Here is a 12,115-nt window from a genome sequence, read left to right as displayed (position 1 = left end):
AGCCAGGGTCTCCCTAAGTTCTCCAGGCTGGCCTGGAACTTCGAGCCTCTTGCCTGCACCTCCTGGGCAGACGGGGTCACAGGTGTCACTACCGTGCCCGGCTCATTTGCCTGTTAATTAGCAGGAATTGTACAAAACCACAGGATTCCTCAGGACATTGTCATCCGCACCTACAACACACGTTGATTATAGTTCCTTATCCCCTCTTCTCCCTCCTGTTGGTCCCCTTTCTCTTCCTGGCTTTTGTGTATTCTCATGACACACCCACACACCCACACACACCCACACACACCCACACACACACACACACACACACACACACACGTACACGTACGTATATGTATATATATTCATTCTACATCTGAGAGATAATGTGATAGTCGGATATGTGCCCTGCCGAGTCCAGCTTAATTGCTGAACGCAGAGACCTCTGGATCTTAAGCAAGGCCCTACCTTTAACACCCGGCTCTCCAGGCAGGCCCTTCAGACCAGGCACTCCGAAGAATCCAGCCTCTCCTTTGATTCCTGGGAACCCTGGTCTTCCCTTGAGTCCCAGCATGCCCTGGAAGCCGTCCATCCCTGGTGACCCCCGGTCGCCTTTGGAGGAAGGAGGGGAAGGTTAGTAGGGACCGAGTGTTGGGACAGGTCAGTCTCCTGCAGCCTTGACACTGCGGCCATGCCACTCACACGGAGACTGCTAAGACCCTTGCCCTGAGCAGGGATTTCTGGGAAAACCACTTTCTAAGAGTCATGTACAGACAGAGGATGTAGGGACAGCTGTCTGCAGATAAGAGCCCATGGAAGTCAGGTGGATGACAGTGTGAGGGCACAGGAGAAGGTCCCATGAGGATTTCGAATGGGTCCCACAGACAAAAGTGACCCTGGTCTGGGCAGATGCTCAGGGCTGTGGGGAGGTCACCAAGGTACTTCCAGCGATTTCCACCCATGAAGGATCACTTGCAATTGTTTCAGTGTGTGTGATGAATTCAATTCCAGGGGTCAGGTGTTCGATAAAAACCACCAACAGCCCAGGATCTGACCCTGTTTTCAGCAGGTTCTGTCTAGAACCTTCCTTGTGTTGATAACCCTTAGGAAAAACCACCTTTCTTTCCTCCTTTCTTTCTTTCTTTCTTTCTTTCTTTCTTTCTTTCTTTCTTTCTTTCTTTCTTTCTTTCTTTTCCAGAGCTGAGGATCGAACCCAGAGCCTTGTGCTTGCTAGGCAAGCGTTCTACCACTGAGCTAAATCCTCAACCCTGAAAAACCACCTTTCTAGGTCAGGTGACAAACTGGCATGCTGAGGACATTAAGCAGCATCGAGAATCTTCTAGGTTCCTGTGGCTTCAGGCCTGCAGGTGTGTGAGGTCAGCCTCTAGCCAGCTGTGGGGGCCCCTGGGATAGCTGCTTGAGTCAGAGTGTGACCCACCTCACGGCCCCACCAGAGGAAGTCCTTGCCTGACTTGACATTTACCTTTTTGCCCGGGGAGGCCAGGCATCCCCGCCATTCCTTTAAAGCCAGGGCTTCCGGGATGACCACGCTCGCCTGACATGCCGGCATCACCTCTGTCCCCAGACAGACCTTTCATGCCCACAGGGCCAGGGACACCAGGCTCACCGGGCTCACCCCTGTCTCCAGGCAAACCTATCAGAGAGAGAAGCAAAATGAAAGGGCAATGAGGCAACCCTTACGATGCCTTTGAGAAGGTAAATTTCCTTGGAGGAAAACAGAAAACTGTCCCGACAGAGGTGAGCTTAAAATATGGCCTGTGAGCCCGGCAGGGAGAGACTTCCCAGAGAGGTCACCGTGACAAAGCTGAGGGCCGACCATGGAGGGAGAGTCCAGTGTGGCTCTCCCCAGGAATAGCTCCTTGTCTCCATGGGACTCATGCTAATGGCATGGTGGGCAGCAGGACACTGCCAGCTTTGACAGGCATAATGACCCAGGGTTAGTCAAGAGCCGTTTTTTAGCAGAGACCGGCTGATGCTTGGTGGGCCCTGCTCCTTCCTGAGTCCCCGGCTCAGTCCTGACTCTGGAGAACTACCACTGTCCCCTTACACCCCCTACTGCCCAGGTTCCCTCATAGCAAGGAGCTGGTGGCCTTTAAATCCCTCCCTTACTACATTTGTCTATTTCAAATCTCCAGCGGCCCCCAGCTTGGTATTCATCACCTTCTACCCGCTGCCCAATCTCACTGCCCAGGCCACCGCCCCTCTCCTTCAAATAAGCTCTCAGCCCAGCCCTCGGGCGCTTGTGCGTCTGTTCTGGTTGCCCTGTTTCTTATGTACCTGTTCCCACTCTCCTGCCACCCGCCTCCTTCTCAGTGCCAGGCTCTTCCTATTTGCATGGCTCCTTGGCCTCTGAAAAGTGCAGCTCACCCCGCTCCAGCCTCTGCCTGCCTTACCCTGACCAAACACAAGCTTGTTCACGAGTGAGACCATCCATCTAATAAAGCGTGGCGCATTTAGGGCCGGGCCTTTCTTTGTGCTTTTTCTCCTGGATCTTTATAGACCTTGTGTGGCACGAGGAGCTGCTAAGCCTCTGGGAACATGTCAGCAGAAGGCCTGAAACTCCGTCTCAGCACCTGTCACTTTGTAAACCCGGGCACCAGCAGGGCACGCAGGAGAGCTGGCTCCACTGGGGTCCAGGCAGCAGTTTCGGACACAGACAAAGCCACATATCGGGACCCCTGAGACCAGGGCACCAGGAAAGGCCTGGTTCGAAAGGGGATCTGTGTGCACAGTTGATTGCCTACAGAGACGGCGAAGGCCTCTGCAAAATGACTGCCCAACTGTGGCAAACCATAGATTTTTTTCCAAGTTCAGGAATAAGCAGTCCACTAAGAACTTTCTCATTTGTCAGTGTATGGCACCTTTGTACGTTAAAAGGAAAAAAAAGTTCTTAATGAGCAAAACAAAAAATTAGGGAGCCAGATCCAGTGGCTGCTTACACCTACAGTCTCAGCATTTGGGAGGCTGAGGCAGGAGAATTGCTTGAGCCCAGAAGTTTGAGACCAGCCTGGGCAACGTGGTTAGAGCATGTCTCATAAAATCATAACAAAAAAACAAACAAACAAACAAACAAACTTTAGGAAACGTTTGCTGGTCCATGAGATGCAAATGTCTTGGGTCAGCTTTGTGCTGAGTGCCCTGGGAGAGCTAACTGGCCCTGGGAGAGCTAACCGCCCCTGGGAGAGCTAACCGACCTGGGAGAGCTAACCGGCCCTGGGAGGAGAGCTAACCGGCCCTGGGAGAGCTAACCGGCCCTGGTCTAGCAGCTCACCATTGTCTGCCTTTGGACGTCTTTACCCCCGACCACCTTCCCTGCCACTCTGAATGTCTCCTCTCCACATCAGAGCAGGGGTTTTGAACCTTTGCAGTGCAATTTTCTGTTTTCTCTAAGAAATCACACGTAGGCCCTCAACATACACAACAGGTGACCAGACCGAGCTGCCTACTCCAGCCGCTTAAGTTCTTTTTGACAAAATACAGGACCTGTCTTTGGAACCCCTTGCAGCTCTTGGGGGATCCTTGGAATACAGTTTGATGAATCTCCAGGGAAAGACCACGTCTGGTTGGTTGTTAGCACCAGGGAGAACTCCATGTGTTTCTGGGGTGCTGGAGTCTTACCTCCAAGGCCGGGGGAGCCTGGCAGCCCCAAGGGCCCCTCTCGGCCAGGAGCTCCTGGGAATCCATGTTGTCCTGGAGGTCCAGATAGTCCTGGCTGTCCCGAAGGTCCTGGGAAGCCTGGCTGACCCTTAAGCCCTGGCATCCCGGGCATCCCTTGGCTTCCTGCAGGAGTCAGAGACAAGAGCTGTGAGACCATCTCTGCTTTATTCATCACAGACAGCTCCTACTCCATCGGACTCAGTCTATAAAAATATCAGTAGGAGTCAGGACTGCAGAAAGCATGCCACAAGGGAGCAGAGCTAAAGCCACAAAACGCGTGAGTCACTGGGACACAGAGACCAGCGTCTTGAGTGTTTCCTTCTGCATTTGCTACTGCGTGAATATTCCAGAAAGAGAAACTCAGTGGCTGCTGCACTGTAATCCTTCCTTCGCTCTTTCTGCTTGGCCAATATCAGCATTCGGCCACATTTAAAAATACTCCTGATGCCCGGGCAGAGAGCTCAGCGGTTGAGGTCTAGCACTGCTCTTTCGGAAGACCTGACGCCACTTCCCAGAGCCTGTGTAACTCCAGCTCCAGGGGCTCTGGCGCCCTCTTCTGGCCTCCTTGTGTACCTGCACTCACTTGTACCCTTCCACAGGCGCACCCACATAAACATAATTAAAAATATAAAAGATCTTGAAAGTATTTTCTTTGCAAACACTTAGGTGGCTGTGTAAGTGAAGTGTACAATCGTATGGACTCATGGGGTGTGTTCTAGTCCCTTCCACCAGCCACCCGCTCTCAAGGCAGTACTGTGAGGAAGAATATAGCATGGTGCACACATCCAATGGCTGTGTTACAGATGTTCTTCAGTACCCTAGAAACTGAAGAAGCAAGTCAGTGCAAACACCAGCCATTCTTTTTTTTTTTTTTTTTTTTTTTGGTTTTTCAAGACAGGGTTTCTCTGTGTAGCTTTGCGCCTTTCCTGGAACTCGCTTTGGAGACCAGGCTGGCCTCGAACTCACAGAAATCCGCCTGGCTCTGCCTCAGCCATTCTTAATCCATTGCACCGAGTTCCACCGTGACACCAATTCACTAATCTGCCCCAGCATTACTCTTTACACTAAGGCAAAACCAGGCACCTTTGGATGGGGTGGGGACTGGTGTGGGCTGTGGCTGCAGCTTTTGATTATTAACAGAACTGACTGCTCCCAGTCTTCGCTTTTGGGTAGCTTCATTCTCTGGACATTCTGCTGTTTTTCTTACAGATGTCAGTCCTCCTCATGAGACGCATGCTAACAGCCTACATTGTTGAATTTCCCTTCATAGAAACTTTAGTTCACTGTTTAATTTTGTTTTTAATATGCAGACAATTAACATGTGTTTGGAGATGGGATGCATTTTGGCATGCGGTGATATGCACGCACATATGAGTTCGTTGTGTGCATGTGCACACATGCAGTTTTTTTCTCTTGGTTGTGTTTGCCATGCCCCACCCTGCCAAGTGGCTAGATACTACAGACATCTAATGTCCTCCAATTCTTTCTTTCTTTCTTTCTTTTTTTTTTTTTTCGAGACAGGGTTTCTCTGTGTAGCTTTGCGCCTCTCCTGGAACTCACTTGGTAGCCCAGGCTGGCCTCAAACTCACAGAGATCCGCCTGGCTCTGTCTCCCGAGTGCTGGGATTAAAGGCATGTGCCACCACCGCCTGGCCCAATTCTTTCTTTAACAGTTGGCCTCTGACCCCCTTATATTTGGACATTTTCTTGTTTATTGATTGATTGATTGATTGATTGATTGATTGATTCACTGATTGATTGGTGTGTACAAGGCCAGGCTATCAAGTTCTGATCTGTGTATTTACTCACTTAACCCATAGCCTCCAGATGGGCGGTGGGAGGAGATGCAGGGGACGGATGCAGAAGGGACTGGGTCTGTCCTGGCTGCCACAGGACCTGAACTCAGGTGTCCTGACTCTTTAGTGTCTAGGGAGAGGTTGGATGAGCAGGTGGTGGATTTGCAGTGTAAGTCTGCAGCGGAGGTCGGAAATGGTGGCTCAGGCCTGTAACCTTAGCACTCGGAGGGTCAACGCAGAAGGACTGAGTTTGAGGCCAGCCTGGGCTACATGGTGAGGCTATCTCAAGAAAATGAATGAAGAAGAAAAAGAAGGGTTTGAAGCCAGGTTCCCTGAGGAGCATAGATGTAATGCTGGCTCCCTGGCACCAGGAAATGAGGACACATAGTTTTCAAATATCTATCTTTAGAGTGAAGAGCTGGTAGTGGCGGTGTTGGCGGGGAGGATGGCTCATGGGTAGGAAGAGCCTTGCCAAAGCGGGCAGGCAACATGGTCGCTGGAGAGTCCCGACAGAGCATCAGGCACCCTCCCTGACAAGCACTTTAGGCCACAAGTGATTAGACCACAGGCGGAGACCCATCCAGCAGTTTCTGGGGTATGTCCTTCCCAATTTTCACACCAACTACAGGTCTGAGGAGAAGGCGGCAAGTCTGCATGGTGAGCTGAGGAACTAGAGCCCAGAGGTCCATGGGTCTGTCTGTGAAAGGGCCTTGTCTCCTGGCCATGAGGGTTAATAAGTTAACACTCCACAGCTGTGCTGGGACTGAGTGAAAGCAGAACAAGACCGCATTCTCTCACACATGCACTGTGGGCTTCTAATCAAAACCCCTGAGAGAGGGGAGATGCACTCACCCTGGGGGGCTGCAGTGCAGCTGGTCACACCCCTCCACCTGTCAAGTGACTCACCTCTGAATCCAGGGGGTCCTCTTTCTCCCGGAGGCCCTTTTAGCCCAGGGTGTCCCGGTAATCCAGCATCTCCCCGGGGTCCGGGTTGGGCCCCTAGGACTTCTCCTGGAATCCCTCTGTCCCCAGGGGGTCCAGCTGGTCCTGGAAGTCCAATGGGGCCTGGGAGTCCGTCTGGGCCAGGGAGGCCTGTGGCACCTTTGGATCCTCGGGGTCCCATGAACCCTAAAACAAAACAAGGGTGGTACCCTTAGCCACAGGTCTACATTGTCATGTTCTGAGATAGCGTTGACATGAGTTGAGAAAGAGCCAGTGCATGGCGCGGCCCTGGAGGGTAACTCTGCAGCCTGAGAACCTGCCCACTGCCCTCTCGGAGCCTGGATTTTTCAATGTCATTAAACCTCTTTGATTTCCTTCACCATCAGCTTTCAAACTCTTTGCTGTATCAAAACATGGATGGTATGAAGAAAATAAACCCCTCAGACCTAGAGATGTTTGTTGGTTAATGGGGAGTGAGTAGGAAAGCTGTGGACAGCTGTCATAGGGACATCCTGTGTGGCCCTGACGAGGGACCATCAGACTGTGTGCTTAATCTTTTTGAGGTGGATTCTCACTGTGTATCCCTGGTTGGCTTGGAACTTGATATGTAGCCCAGGCTGGTCTCTACTCACAAGTATCTGCCTGCCTTTGCCTCCTGAGTGCTGGGATTAGAGGTGTGCGCCGCCACGTCAGGCACTGTGTGCTTAGCCTTAACTATCTACCCATTTGGACTAAGGAAATCCTGGGGGAACTAGAAGGTGGCTCAGTGGTTAAGAGCGTAGGCGATTCTTGCAGAGAACCTAGTACCCACACAGTGGCTCACAACCATCCTTAACTCCAGTTCCAGGGGATTTGATGCCCCCTCTTCTAGTCTCTTTGGTACTAGGCATGCACGTGGTACACATATCTACATGCAGGCAAATACTCTTACACATTAAAAAATATAAAATAGAAGCGTGGAGAATTAGTGGAGCAGACCTTGGTATTTCCTGAAACGATGAGGTCACCAGGGTACTGAACTAATCAATATGTTAGTTCCTTTATGGATTAATAACATAATGGCATTGTTGGGAGGTGGTTAAGGTAGGCTATGGGGCCTAGCTGGGGAAGCAGGGATCTGTTCTTGGTGGCTACATCTTTCCCTGGATCTTCCTGTATTGCCCCTTTCTCTGCTTCCTGGCCACCGTGATGTGAACAGCTCTGCTCTGCTCGTCCCACCGTGATGAATGGATACCTATGAAGCCATGAGCCAAAATAGATTCTCCCCATTGTGGATTGTTTTCTCAGGTGGGCAGGTCATGCAAACCTAACTGCCGACTGGTAGCCAATGGTGACCGGGCTCTTTATACGTTCAGAATACTCCCAGGAGGGGACAGTGCTAGGATGTTCACTAGCCACCGAGGGACATCTCCCCGTGTCATATCTGCTGCTCTCGTCAGATCTCTGCAGCAATCCAGCACAACAAGGATTAAAAAAAAAAGTCAAGGATTTTCAACTTCAAAAGAGCATGGACAGCAGTTAGCAATCCTGGAAGATGACTGATCTGGGTGGACCTGATCACACACAAGAGCCATTCCCTCAGCATAAGGGCACAAGCCAAGTTGACTCACCTGGGGGTCCTGGGAAGCCTTCACGACCTGGGTCTCCTGGAAAGCCCTTGAGACCTGGTGCTCCAGAACCTCCTGGGAATCCTGGGGTTCCTCTCGTGCCTTTGATACCTAGACACCCAAGGAAACCACAGCCCTGTCAGACCCTCTGAGGATCAATGGGACGTGATCCAGCTTCACTGTGAACCAATGAGGTCTATCAAGGAACTGGGAAGTGATGAAGTTAGGGGAGCCGATGTAAGACGGCTCTTGCTGTATGTCCCCCAGGCAGAGCAGGGGCCCAGGGTTTACTATGTATATTCTTTTTCTTTTCTTTTCTTTCAGTGTTTACTATGTATATTCTTTTTCTTTTCTTTTCTTTCAGTGTTTACTATGTATATTCTTTTTCTTTTCTTTTCATTCATTCATTCATTCTTTTTTTTTTTTTTTTTTTTTTAGGTTTTTCAAGACAGGGTTTCTGTGTAGCCCTAGCTGTCCTGGAACTCACTTTGTAGACCAGGCTGGCCTTGAACTCATGTGAATCTGCCCGCCTCTGTCTCCTGAGTGCTGAGACTAAAGGTGTGTGCCACCACTTCCCAGCACCATGTATATTCTTTATGGTGTTTTTTTTTTTCCCCCCGAGACAGGGTTTCTCTGTGTAGCTTTGAGCCTTTCCTGGATCTCACCCTGTAGACCAGGCTGGCCTCGAATTCACAGAGATCCGCCTGCCTCTGCCTCCCAAGTGCTGGGATTAAAGGCGTGTGCCACCACCGCCCAGCCTTCTTTATGGTGTGCTTAAGAGCTAGCTTCCCTGGGAAGTGACCACAGTTGTGGCCGCTTTGAGATGGCAGAACCCCACTGTGTCAAGAGATGAGGAGGCACGCAGGGCCAGTGGAGGGGAAACCCAAGGTAGGAAGCAGAAACCCCAGGCCATGACATGAAGGCTGAATATTACCTGTGGGGCCTGGGGGTCCTTGCTGGCCAGGTGATCCTGTGGGGCCTCCAACGCAACCTGGAGACAGAGGAGAGGTGGGTGAGCTGAAGTGATGTCAATGCTAAAGCTCATTGCCTGGGTACCACTGTGGTCAGATGCAGCTAGGAACATCGGCTGCCACTTAATGACCTAATGGTTCTTGGCTCTGATGCAAGCAGAAGTGGAATTTCGTCATGTAAAGAAGTCAGAATATTAGCATTAGGTGCAAATGAAGTCAGTCTAATAAAAACTGGGGTACTGTGCTGGCAAACACTATTTTCTCACAGGGACAATAGCCCTGACTTGGCCAAATCATTGTGAACCCCCACAGGTCCTGGGGGACAGGTTTCTTCCACCTGAGAGCATCTGTCAGGGATGGACACACTTGTGACTGCTAAAGGAAACCTTTGGTTTCTTTGTGAATGTGCATTGTTCAGAGTTAGCCACCTCGATTAGCTGCTTTGAGCAGGCGCAAAGTTAAACACGGTGTCACGGTGTGCGTAGGAATGGCCCCTGTGGCTCACGTGTTTTACGTGTGGTCATCAGGGGGAGGCACTGCTTGAGAGGGACTAAGAGGTGTGACCTTGTTGATGTTTGTGTGGCCTTGTTGAAGGGAATGTGTCCCTGGGGTGGGCTTTGGGTTTCAAAAGCTCAAGCCAGGCCCAGTGTCTCTCTCTTCCTGCCGCCCATGGATCTGAATTTAGGGCTCCTGGCTACTTCCTCAGTACCATGCCTGCCTGTGTGCTGCCATGCTTCCCGCCATGGTGGAAATGGACTGAACCTCTGAAGCTGTAAGCAAGCCCTCAATGAAATGCCCTCTCTTTTAAGGGTCGCCTTGGTCATGGCGTCGTTTCACAGCAACAGAACATTAAGACCAGGGCTGCAGATGTTCCTGGGGCCTGGGATGCTGCTGCCCAGCTGGCCTCTCTGCCGAGTGCCTTTTACTAAAGGAAGATGTCTTGCAAGCATGGCTGTTCTGGGCGTCCTTCTTGCCCGTCTGCATGAGAACACAGGCCAGGCTCCCATGGGGCTCTTGCCATGGAGTCCCACACTTTACCATCCGGAGTGGTAACACAGTCTGGGGACACTTGCTCGTCATCACCGTACCTGGCTGAACGACCACTTGCTGGCCATCTCCAATGGGCCTTTTCACACCTGTGTCACAGTCTGGGGAGAACAAACGAAGAAGAAGGCAAGGTGAGAACTGGCCAAAGCCATCGACTTACCCAGGTGTGTGCACGTGTCTGAGTGTGCATTTGTACATGTGGCCCTGGGCAGGTCGGGCAGGGGTGACCTCATTTGCCCAAAGAAGTTCTACATTCCAGCTACCTAGCAGAGAAGGCAGTGGTCCCGAGGATCCTACAGTGCACATCTGGTCCATGTACTACCTGCCTGGTTCCCTGGGCACACATGCATGGGTCTAGAGGAGCAGGGGACGCAGCCACGCTGACTGTCCCAGGCCTCAGGAGGATGAGAGCAGGACTCCTTCATACCTATTTGTCCTGGGGTTCCTGGGGGACCTGGAGGACCAGGTAAGCCTGGAGGTCCTGGAAATCCAGCATCACCAGGGAAGCCACGTTCGCCTTTCGGGCCTGGTAAGCCCTGTCCTGGAGGACCCACTTCTCCTGGAAAGCCCTTGGTTCCAGGTAAGCCAGGGAGACCTGCGTCCCCTGGAGGGCCTTTGATGCCATCACCCTGTAAGAGAATCCCAGTCACCTTCAAATGCACACAGACACCAGAGTCAGCTACGGCTTCCCAGTTCCCCTTCCCTATTTTGCTGGAACTCTGTGCTATAGGTCAAAAACAGGAGAGCTGGGATGAAAATGTCTACACAAGTGACCGAGTCAAAGTTAGGTTTTATAGCCTCACCAATCAGCACAGTGGAGGGCTGGCCAGCCCAGGAGACACACATTTATATTCAGGGCCATGGGCACAGGCGCTCCAGTCCATCTATTGGGATTAGCATGTGTGACAGACATGTCTGTTGTTCACGAGGGACAGCATCCTTAGGGGAAAGGGAGCGCATTGGAAAAGAAGGAGCCATGTGTTCTTAGAATAAGGATCGACTGGAATGAGCACAGGCTAGGGCATGTCCTGTGGTGATGATCCAGCCAGTGGGGGGCACTTGGGTGGGCAATGGAGGGATTAAGGTAGGGAATGTGAGCTCTGGGCAGTGGGAAGGGGCAATGTTCACATGGTAGCACCCACCAGGGCCCCAGTGTCTGTGCCATATATAGCTAATGAGATGCTGCTTGTCCCAGCATGCCTGCAGAGTCATGGATGAAAGGGGACCTCTGATGGTAGGTAGGTAGGAGCTGATAAGAGGTCAGCCCGCCTGTGACATTACTTTGCTCCTTTGCATTCAAAGGTAAGAGAGTATTACAGGAATTATTATTATTACGGGGCCAAGCTCTCTTTCTGTTTGTAGGGCTCTCAAAGCATGTGTGCATCCATATTTTAGCCTCTCTAGAGTGTGTGTGTGTGTGTGTGTAAAATAATGTGTGTGTGTGTGTGTGTGTGTGTGTAGGTTAATAAAACATTTCACAGGGCCACTAGAGATCATGGAGTGGACCAGCCCAGACTTAGGTGGATGGTGTGTGTGTGCAAGCCAATGGGTTTTCTGCAGGTGGACATTTTGTTCTTAGCTTATGGCTAGAGCAAGCAGGGTTTGTGAACACTGAAGGAGACTGCCTCTCCAAGATCTGCTCTGGAAACAGGAGGGAAGACACTTTCCTGACAGCACATGGGTCTTATTCTGTAGTAGACCATGATGGGTATTTCTCTACTTTTTGAAGTGTTCACCCAGGGCTCGGCATAGGACTTCAGTCACTAGTCTTTAAAAACATGATGTCTGCTGGCTAAAACAGAATGGACCTGTCCTGAGCATGGGGTTGGGTGAGTGCCAGTGCCAAGGCCCTGACCCCTTAATGTGTAAAGAGCCCGAAGGCCTTGATGAGTGGGCCAGACTGGCTGCACCATGGCAACTGCTTACCGGAGGGCCAGGAAGGCCAGGAAATCCATCCAGCCCATCACGTCCCGGGACACCGTCATCACCTTTCATCCCATGTACACCAGGGATGCCTGGCTGTCCTCGCTCACCTGGGGAAGATTTGCATGTGAATCTCCCCACACAGGGACCCACAGGTTGTTAATTGT

General features: G+C 51.4%; 1 protein-coding gene across 1 annotated transcript in view; it reads right to left on the bottom strand.

The window, feature by feature from the left end:
* Window positions 1-12,115, bottom strand: part of Col4a2 (collagen type IV alpha 2 chain) — a 141,478-nt gene that overhangs the window by 14,385 nt on the left and 114,978 nt on the right. Inside the window, 9 exon segments of the mRNA XM_059244928.1 lie at window positions 454-597; window positions 1,469-1,639; window positions 3,625-3,786; window positions 6,365-6,586; window positions 8,011-8,118; window positions 8,942-8,998; window positions 10,067-10,126; window positions 10,453-10,654; window positions 11,952-12,058. Coding sequence (XP_059100911.1) covers window positions 454-597; window positions 1,469-1,639; window positions 3,625-3,786; window positions 6,365-6,586; window positions 8,011-8,118; window positions 8,942-8,998; window positions 10,067-10,126; window positions 10,453-10,654; window positions 11,952-12,058 — 1,233 coding nt within the window.

This window comes from Peromyscus eremicus, chromosome 17 (assembly GCF_949786415.1).
Source record: "Peromyscus eremicus chromosome 17, PerEre_H2_v1, whole genome shotgun sequence".
NCBI lineage: Eukaryota > Metazoa > Chordata > Mammalia > Rodentia > Cricetidae > Peromyscus > Peromyscus eremicus.
This window is presented reverse-complemented; position numbering and strand designations above follow the sequence as displayed.